The sequence below is a fragment of the Myotis davidii genome, unplaced genomic scaffold (assembly GCF_000327345.1).
Source record: "Myotis davidii unplaced genomic scaffold, ASM32734v1 scaffold37, whole genome shotgun sequence".
NCBI classification, from domain to species: domain Eukaryota; kingdom Metazoa; phylum Chordata; class Mammalia; order Chiroptera; family Vespertilionidae; genus Myotis; species Myotis davidii.
In genome coordinates, this window is record NW_006289395.1 from 4,108,413 (window position 1) to 4,119,021 (window position 10,609).

At 44.3% G+C, this 10,609-nt stretch overlaps 1 protein-coding gene across 1 annotated transcript in view; it reads left to right on the forward strand.

Moving 5' to 3' along the window:
- The window catches only part of LOC107182779 (dynein heavy chain 9, axonemal-like), a 95,725-nt gene that overhangs the window by 37,362 nt on the left and 47,754 nt on the right, over positions 1–10,609 (forward strand). Inside the window, exon 7 of the mRNA XM_015562545.1 lies at positions 2,566–2,826. Coding sequence (XP_015418031.1) covers positions 2,566–2,826 — 261 coding nt within the window. The remainder of the gene's footprint in view (positions 1–2,565; positions 2,827–10,609) is intronic.

A 10,609-nucleotide genomic window follows, 5' to 3' on the forward strand; every position in this document is an offset into this window, starting at 1 on the left:
AGAAAAAAAGAAAGAAGATACCTCTAGGCCTCCAATCCTTGTTTTAAATTTATTATTTATTTATTCATTTATTTATTTATTTATTTTTAGGCCTCCAGCCCTTGGTGGAGTATTTTTTGCTGTTGGTTGTCCTGGGTTCCCTCTCCTTTTTCTAGAGCTCCGGGGAGAAGGTCCTGGGAAGCTTGACATCTCTTTGTAGCATAAGGAACTTGATCCTTGAAGAAGGGAGTGTCTCCCACCACAATTTTGTCATCATCCCATTCAGACAACATCCCCCCACTTGCCACACATGAAGCTGTCAAGACTGAGAAAAGGGGCCCTCCGTGCTCACGGCACTCTTCCCTTCCCGGTGTGGGGGTGTCTAAGTAAGAAGAGATCCAGAGGACAGCTCGAATGCTCTGAGGAAGAGAACAGAGAGGAGCAAAATTGCCAGCGAACTATTCTATGCCCTGTTCCATTGCAGGAGAGCCATGGAATGAACCTGAGTTACGCCTTCTCTATAGCTTTGCGGGGAATGGACTAATTCTGAGTGGCAGGTCCCTCCTGTCACTCCATGTCACCGCTTAAGAGCTATAAAGCTCCCATTCACATGCAGGTGATTACTTACCTTGGGTCTGAGGTCAGAAGCCATATCTGCAATCAATAAAACAAACAACAAAGAAAAAAAACCACTTCAATTTTCTCAAATCTCCCAAGATTTAAAAAGGAACAAAAAGTTACTGTGGTGTTTGCTGACTGGAGTGATTATATGGTTCAATCATTTTGATTTACAATTGCATCTTTGTCCTTGTGGAGAGAACTCTGCAGCTGAGCCACAGGAGATGGAAATGGATTAACCTTCCAACATGGGGATATAGGACGTGCTCTAAGGAGCAGGCCTCCATCCGGGGTTAATGCAAAGTCTCCAGTCCCCATGAATACACAAAATTAAAGAGCATTCATTTCTTCTGCTTTCTTTTTATTTTCTTTTGATCTGCCATGAAAAGGGAATTATCGGCACGCCCCAGTCTCCGTCTTATATTTCTCCTTATGTATTTTGCATCATAAAGCAGCTGAATCTGCTTAACGTGTTCTCGGAGCTCTGAAGTAATCTTCGGTTGTTGTGTGAAATAGACTGCAGAAAAGTGAGAAACAAGAGGTCATTCTGGATGTAATTTATGGGCCCTATTGCAAATACAGTGGCTTTTTACTTTCCAGAAATAAATAGATCTGAGTGTTCTCTTTGCATATGAAAGGGCCATAACACTAGGCCAGTGATTCTCAAACTTGGGGGAGCATCTGAATCACCCAGAGAGCCTGTTAAGACAGGCTGCAGGGCCCCAGCTCCAGAATTCCTGATTCCATAGGTCTGGCATGGGCCCGAGACCCTGCATTTCTAACTAGTTCCCAGGCAAGGCTGATGCTACCTCAGAACCACCACATTTACTGAACCGAACGAACATAAAAAACCATTCCCCTCTCTCCAGCTGATCTGAGAAATGGACAGTTTCCTGGGTGCTGATATTCCTATCACTGCCTCCAACCTGCATATAAATGTGGAGGCTGGATGGCGAACCCAGCTCATCTGGACCATTGAGACCCTTGCTGTCCCACTTCAGCTTGGTCAAACTGCGTTGTGGACATAAATGAAGACCAATCAACTGAGAACAAGGGAAAGCTCTTTATTCAGAGCTTGCTCTCGCAAGGGAGTCAGCCACATCATTTGCATTTTGGCTGAGACCCACAGGCAGGAGGCAGAGCTGTACAGTGGAAGGACAGGAGGCCTGGCTCTGCCCTGGTGGAGGTTGTTGGCTGGGGCAGGTGTAGGCGGGCTGACTAGAAGGGGGCGTCCGTCTGATCCATCAGGGGTGAGCATCTGACTTCCTCCAGCTGGTCCTAAGTTGGAAACAGAGACAAAAATTAAGGAAGTTGTCAGTTATCAATCGTCTTGGCCATTCTGGGTCAGTTGTTACAAAGGTTATGGTTTATCTTTTGGATCATTACTTAGACAGCTGTCTGACTTCCTACAAGTCTGACTGACAGCAGGCTGGCCTCCTGAGCTGTTTAGTGGAAGTACTAGGTTGGTTTCCTGGGCAAGTGGCTACTAGTGTAGATCGGAGTTCTACTTTTATATATGGTCTGGCCACTGTCCACATATTCACTCTCTCAGGATACACAGTAGAGGCTCGCTTTTTATTGCTTCCTAAATTCCTGTTATACTCCACAATGACCAATTTCAATTAAACAATGACATATTCATGAAGGGCCTACTATGTGCAAGATATTATGTTAGGCACATGAATTTTTATGAGACACAAGCATCCATATCAGTGAGAAGCAGCCTGAGTCATTTGGGCATCAAGGAGAATGACAGGTGACAGTGTGTGTGCTTAGAGCCTTCCACCACACTGACTGTAGGTTCCTTTCCTTCCCCGGGTCTGGGAGCTTGGTCCCAGCTAAGAGCTTAGCTTTGCACCTTCGCATCAGAGAAGAGTTGGCATTCTTCTCTGCTCTGCAGAGTCAGATCCCCAGGGCTGTGTCCAAAGTCCCTTGACTCCCGATAAGCCTGGTGCTTCTCCGTTGCAGGTGGATGATCTGAAAGCCAAGCTGGCCACGCAGGAAGTGGAGCTGAAGCAGAAGAATGAAGATGCAGACAAGCTGATTCAGGAGGTGGGCATAGAGACCGACAAGGTGAGCCGAGAGAAAGCCATGGCGGACGAGGAGGAGCGGAAGGTGGCCCTCATCATGCTGGAGGTGCAGCAGAAGCAGAGGGACTGTGAAGAAGACCTGGCCAAAGCAGAGCCCGCACTCACAGCAGCCCAGGCAGCTCTCAACACCCTCAATAAGGTAGGATGCTTATAGGCACGCATACAAGTCCTTTGGTTGGTCTTTCCCCTTCACCCTCACCCTCCCCTGCTTCCCCTCTGAGTTTTGAGCATCTGATCGATGCTTCTCTGTCTCTACATCTGTTTTTGTTCATCGGTTTATGTTGTTCATTGTAATCCACAAATGAGTGAGAGCATATGATATTTATCTTTCTCTGACTGACTTATTTCACTTAGCATAATGCTCTCCAGCTCCATCCATGCCGTTGCAAATGGTAGGAGTTCCTTCCTTTTTACAGCTGCATAGTATTCCATTGTGTAGCTGTGCCAAAGTTTTTTAATCCATTCATCTGATGATGGGCACTTAGGCTGATTCCAAACCTTAGCTATGGTGAATTGTGCTGCTATGAACAGGGGACATTGGGGGGATAAGGACACATTTGTAATATCTTATTCAATAAAGGGTAAAAAAAATCCTTGGAAACCAAAAAATAAAAAATAAATAAGGTAGGATGTCTGCAGTGCCTGCCCACCCTCAGGGCAGCAGATTCCTCCTCTCTCCCAAAGGCAACCTGGTACCCTGGTGATCCAAAGAGACACAAGGGCAACATTAGGAGAGCTTAGGGTGGGATCCAGCTGTCACTAGCTCATTCATTAAGCTAACAAACATTTATTTAAATGAACTATGTCAGTCCCCAGAAGCTACCAATAAAACCCCACAGGTGTGAGTCTTAGAGCCATTCAGGACAGAAGGGGTCAACCTGTGCAGGGCCCAGAGATGAGACCTGACTTGCCTGGAGTCACAAACCTCAATGTTGGAGCCAGACTTTATAATCCAAGTCCAGAGATCTTCTGGCCATACATCCCCTGGCCATTCTACCCATTATGTACTATCAGGTACACAAGGCTTTTAAGGCCCTATGAAAATATTTTAAGATGTGAGAGTAAAACAAGGTGTTGTCTCCAAAATACTTTTAAAAATCTACAAAATCAAAATTAGCAAGCATTCAATTGTCAACAACATGTAACTATGTGTCAACTAAATTTAACTCATATTCATAACCATTTGGTGGAACAAGCATGACTCTTGAGCTGTATTCATAAAGCACTTTGTTTGGTTCCCTTTAAATTTATTCCAGGTATTGAGGGAACATGTGGTTAGCTACTTCCTTTTATTGTTTTTCACACTTCAGCTCCTTTCACACTGGGATAACCATGGCTGAGGGGCAAAGGGAGCAAAGAGAGAAAAGTGCAGGCAGGCTCACGTCATCAGGAGCTGGCATCAGAGAGGAACGGACACTTTCTCTGTTGTGATGTCTTCCCCCGAAGGTTTCTTTCTTCTCTTTCTCCTGAGAGTCTAGCAGTTCACTTGGCCCTTCACATGGAGGTCGTGGTCAAAGTCTAAGACAGCCTATGCCAGGTGTGCTGTGCACGCATCTTGGTCCGTGGGGGACACCTGTGCCTCCTTTCTCTAAACATGCTCTGAGGGTGCTGGCCATGCATGCAGCACACTGTCCTAGTTCCACTGTCAGGAGGCTAGCCAGCTATTGTCACACACTTGATTTCAGGGCTATACCTTAGCCTCCAGACCGCTGTGTTGCTCAAACTATGGGGGAAACATTTAAGCTTTCTGAGTGGTCTCCTTAAAGTCCCTCCCTCTAGACTTGATGTGAAAGGAAGGGGCAGATGGCCCATATCTTCCCTTAAAGGCAGATGAGTGGGACTCACCAACAATTCTCACTAAAAGATCTCCCTTATCCTCCAAAATTCTGGCTCGTTTGTACCCTCAATGTAAGTGAAGGCTTTTGAAACCTTTTTTTTATTGGTTCTGCATAGCTTCACCTCACTTTGGAAGTTAATATCTTTTGTCCTAGGGGCCTCAGCAAATCTGGGACTAAATGAGGTATATTGTAAAATCCTGCTGTTGTGTATAGTTATATATAAATTGTATTTAATGCAAGTTCTGAATGCATTTTAATATTTTTATGATGTGGGGTGGGACTCCCTAAAACTATGTAGGGCCTATAAAGGTCTTAAGTTGGCCTCTACCCTAATTAATAGAAAACACAGTTTCTCCACTGGGAACTTTGGGTATCATTGGGTAGGCCAGGAACTGGAGGTGTAACCCAATTCTCAGCTGGAACCTTATAATACAGCCAGGCCAGGCTTCTCTCTGACCCCTCGCAGTGGCATCCATATCAATCTCTCAGCCTTTGATTAGACTGTAGTACCCTTCCCAACCCCAGCATTTTGGATTTTCTCTTCTTTCGCCTCATTCTTAATCCTACTCATATTTCAAAATCAAACATATTCAGTTTTTAGAGCACAGAAGATGCACTGCTTTGCTAATACACCCTCCTGTCATGTCCCCTAGTCACATCATAAGGTCTTCTGACACAGGCATAAGGTCTAAGACAGTGATGGCGAACCTTTTGAGCTCGGTGTGTCAGCATTTTGAAAAACCCTAACTTAACTCTGGTGCCATGTCACATATAGAAATTTTTTGATATTTGCAACCATAGTAAAACAAAGACTTATATTTTGATATTTATTTTATATATTTAAAGGGCATTTAACAAAGAAAAATCAACCAAAAAAAAATGAGTTCGCGTGTCACCTCTGACGCGTGTCATAGGTTCGCCATCACTGGTCTAAGATGAGCTGAGTTTAAATATTGGCTGGTCTATTTACTGTGTGTGGCTCTGGGAGTGATTTTATCTTCTCTGAGCCTTCATTTCCTTTGTTTGTTAAGTGGAGGTAATAGTAATATAGTTCCCATTAGGTGTTATAAGGATTAAATGAAACAATATATGAAAAGTAACTAACAGATGTCAGCCACTCAGTAAATGTTGTTGATGATGTCATTATAACAAGTGTTATCATTTCTGTTTTCATGAAACTGGAAACAATGTGAATGCCCATAAATACTCTCAGTTAATTTATTGGGTGGTTAGTTAGTTGATTGATTATTGGTGAAAAATAAACGTGAGTGGCTACTGTGTGCCAGGTTACAACCCATTGATGGGTCTCAAACAGCACTGTGTGCCAGGCCATGTCATAGGTACTTTTCTTCTAAACAGCTGTGTAGCCTGGCACAAGTCACTGGAGTTCCTGATCCCTCCATTTCTATTCTTTATTACATGGGAAGGGGCACATAGGAATTAATGGGCTCTTATCTCACATTCTCATCCAATCTATTAGCAAATTCTACCAATTCTACCTTCAAAATATATCCAGAATTCAAATGGTCTGTTCTACTGCCACCACTACGGTCCAAGCCACCATCGTCTCTTCCCTGGACTGCGGCAATAGCCTCTCCATTGGCCTCCCGCTTACACCTCCGCTACAGTGACGCCTGTGCCCATTACAGCACTGTGAGTGTCTTTTAGAGACAGCAGTTTGACCATGTCATCCCTCTGCTCAGAATCTTCCATTGGCTTCCCATGATATTCAGGATAAAATCCAAAGTTGTCACCAGGCCTACTAGCCCTACGTGATTTTGCCAAGTCCACCTCTTCTACTACATCAGTTACTCCCCTTCCTCTTGTCACTCTTCTCCACCCACATGGACCTCTGGCTGTGTCTCAGACACTCCCAGCACAATCACATCCAGGGCCTTTGAACAAGAAATCGGCTGTATGGAATGCTCTTCTCCCAAGTCTCCCCGTGGTTCCCTCCTCTTCTTCTTTCAGCTGTTTGCCTAAAAGTTACCTTGTCAGAAAACAAATAATAAAAGTATTTATTAATTTCAGAAAACATTTAAGGCATACAAGAAGAAACTATAACCCAAGGTAAACAATGTTAATCACCATTATCAAGTACATAATGAATGTTCTTCAACTAAAAATCTTTATGTAACGATAGTGGGGGAAGGACAATTAGGAGAGAAAGGAAGGCAGTAAAAATAGCTAAATATTCACACTTCATCATAGGAAGTGCTTGATAGCATTTACATTGAAATACATAGCAGCATTAGCATGTTATTTATGGGTAAGGAGTGAGACGCAGAGTTAATGCTGGGAGAAACTGTGAGTGGTGGTTTGGGGGAGCTGGAGTTGGAGTGCAGTGGGCCTGTGCTTTACTCTAAGCCTTGTAGCTTTCTTAGAGTTTGTACACTCTGTACATGTATTACATTCATGGGAGTGAAACTTTTTCATTCTCGATGGCTTGAGAGCACAGAGGAGGGCACAGCTGACGAGGCAAGAGAAAGCCCTTCATGACCACAGGATGCGCGTTTTACTAGAAAAGACCATCCAGGAGAGGGGTCATGTTTGCAAAGGCGTGGCTGCAGGAAAGGGTGAGGTGTGTCTGAGCCAGGGTCGCGGTGGGCTCCTTGCAAGTGGATGTGGAGCTGAGTCCCTCCAGGTGGACTAGAAGGACCATTGGCAGCCCCCATTCATCGCTAAGAAGTGGACCTGTGGGCTGGTGTTTACAGTCCACAGGTTACAACCCACTGATGGGTCTCAAACAGCATTTTTTAAATTCAGATACAATTGACATATGAACTTATATTAGTTTTAGCTGTACCAACTATTAAATTCACATACAATTGACATATATTGACATGAACTTATATTAGTTTTAGCTGTACCAACTAAATTCGATGTTTGTTTATATTGCAAAATAATGACTGCAATAAGTCTAGCTAACCCATCCACCACACATAGTTACAGTGGGGGGTTATTTGGGGAGGGGTGGTGGATAAGAATTCTTAAGATCTGCTCTCTTAGCAACTTTAAAAACACAACTAATATTCTTAACTATAATCATCACACTGTACATTTCTCCCCCGGGACTTATTTATCTTATAACCTTTGACACTTCGCCCATTTCACCCACTGATGCAGTGAGATAGATGGGACTGGGCCGCATGTAATAGGGAAGTATTGCTTCATGAACTCGAGGGTCCCTCAGGTACCCTCAAGCCCTCTGCATTCATAGGACTCTGGTATTTAAGAACCACTCCCCTGTTTCCTCATCATTTTCCAAGTTAACAATGAATCTTTAGTTAATACAAAGAAAACCTGCAAATCAGAGCTTGGTAGTGAATCTGCACATTTTCAGTTTCTGCTTTGGCAGTTTCATTTCACTTTTATGGCTAAACTGAAATAAATCCAATAAAACTTTTCCTGCCTCGTTAAGGAATAGTTCTGCTTACAATTTCATGGCCCTTTTTTCACCCTACAAAGTTATTTGGAATTTTCTATTTATTTCCTTTGTATTTCTTACAGTGAACTTATTTTTTATAATATAAATGATATATAGTGACATTTGTGTTGTTAAAAATAATTCAAATGGCATAAAATATAAAATCATCCTCTTCTTAACTCCCCTAAGAGAGAAGTCCAGCTCTGTGTATTTATATTTATACAAATGCACATATAAAGTATATCATATTTTAAATATAAATGTACAGGGTGGGGCAAAAGTAGGTTTATAGTTGTTCATATGGAAAATAATACAATCTATAATAATAAAAGCATAATATGCTAATTAGACCAAACAGCCAAACGACCTTCTGGTTGTCATTCTGGACATCCTTCCGGATAAAGCCGCTGTGGCCGGTGGCTGAGACAGAAGTGGTTAGGGGCGATCAGGCAGGAAGGCTGAGTGGTTAAGGGTGATCAGGCAGACAGGCGAGTGGTTAGGGATGATCAGGCAGGCAGGCAGAGTGGTTAGGGGCGATCAGACAGGCAGGCAGAGGCGGTTAGGGGCTATCAGGCAGGCAGGCAGAAGGGTTAGGGGCAATCAGGCAGGCAGGCAGGCGAGCACTTAGGAGCCAGCAGTCCCGGATTGCAAGAGATATGTCCGACTGCTAGTTCAGGCAGTTGGACATCGCTGGAGGGGTCCTGAATTGTGACAGGGTGCAGGCCAGGCTGGGGGATCCCCCAGCCCCACCCCATGCACGAATTTTGTGCATTGGGCCTCTAGTGTGTGTGTGTGTGTGTGTGTCCAACTGCTAGTTCAGGCAGTTGGACATCACTCGAGGGGTCCTGGATTGCGAGAGGGTGCAGGCCGGGCTGGGGGATCCCCCACCCCCATCCCATGCACGTATTTTGTGCATTGGGCCTCTAGTAATCTATACTATATAAACTCAACATATAACATATGTGTGTATATCACCCCTTAGCCATAGTTTCACTTTTTGTGATTTCAGTTACCTGCTGTCAACCAACCATGGGCCAAAAATATTAAATGGAAAATTCTAGAAATAAACAACTAATAAATAATTCAAACATTCAATACTGCACGCTATTCTGAGTAGCAGCCGTGGTGGCTGCAAGGGCTGAGGTTCAGGCAGGCGCTGCAGCTGGTAGTGGCAGCAGCAGAGGAGTGATGGGTCTATACTGATAAAAGGGTAATATGCTAATTAGAGCGTACATCTTCCGGATTTCCTTCCGATGTCCTTCTAGACAAACCCGCAGCGGCTGTCCAAGGCTCAAGCAGGCCGCGGATGGCAGCTGCCACTGCCAGGGCCCAAGGCTCATGGATGTCCTTCTGGACAAACCTGCAGCCGCTACCCGAGGCTCAGGCAGGCCACGGATGGCAGCTGCCACTGCCAGGGCCCGAGGCTCAGGCAACGAGGGCCTGGCAAAGGCTCAGGCAAGCTGTGGTGGCTGCAAAGCCTGAGGCTCAGGCAGGCGCTACAGCTGGTAGTGGCAGCAGCAGAGGAGTGATGGGGGCTTCGCCTTCCCCTAATCACCGATTGCCTCAGTAGGACATCCCTGAGGGCTCCCAGACTGTGAGGGGGCAGGCCGAGCTGAGGACCCCCCACCCCTGCAGTGCATGAATTTTTATCCACCAGGCCTCTAATTAATAAATAATAATACAAGAATAAACTCTGTATTCCCTGCACTCATAACTCTCAGTCTATTTCTGCCCCTCCTTATAATGTCAACTTACTTTTCCTCATGAAACAAGACTATTTCATGCCAGGACATGCATTGAAACTTTACTCACTGCTTCCTACTGCCTCATGGTATAATTGTACTGTATTTAATTTAGCTATTGTTGAGTGATTAATTAGGTTCTTTTCCCCTCAATACAAATATCCTTGTGCATGCATCTTTATTGCACATGTGCAAATATTTCTCTGGGCAGAAGTACTCTTGTTTGCTAGAACCTGGCAGCTGCATAAATGCCTCCTCCACCCTCAAAGATATTCACGCTCTAATCTCTGGAGCCTGGGAATTTCAATTCATGTGGCAAAAATGACTTCCTTGGTGTGATTAAATTAAGGATCTTGCGATGAGGAGACTGTCCTGGATTATCCAGCTGGGCCCTGATGCATCCTAAGGGTCCCTAAAAGAGGGAGACAAGGTCAATGGCAGTTTCCCTTCCTCCTTTCCAATGTGGATGCCTTTTATTTTTTCTTCTTGTCTGATCACTGTGACTAAGATGTCCAGTACAGTGTAGATTGTAGAATAAGAATGATGAAAGCGGACATCCCTATCTTGTTCCTGTTCTTAAGGGAAATGGTTTTAGTTTTTGCTAATTGAGTATGATGTTGGCTGTAGGTTTGTCATGTATAGACTTTATTATGTTGAAGTATGTATGACACCTCTATTCCCACTTTGCTGAGAGTTTAGAATAAGAGATGAAAGCGGACATCCCTATCTTGTTCCTGTTCTTAAGGGAAATGGTTTTAGTTTTTGCTAATTGAGTATGATGTTGGCTGTAGGTTTGTCATGTATAGACTTTATTATGTTGAAGTATGTATGACACCCCTATTCCCACTTTGCTGAGAGTTTTTATCAAAAATGGGTGCTGGACCTGGCTGGTGCGGCTCAGTGGTTGAGCATCGA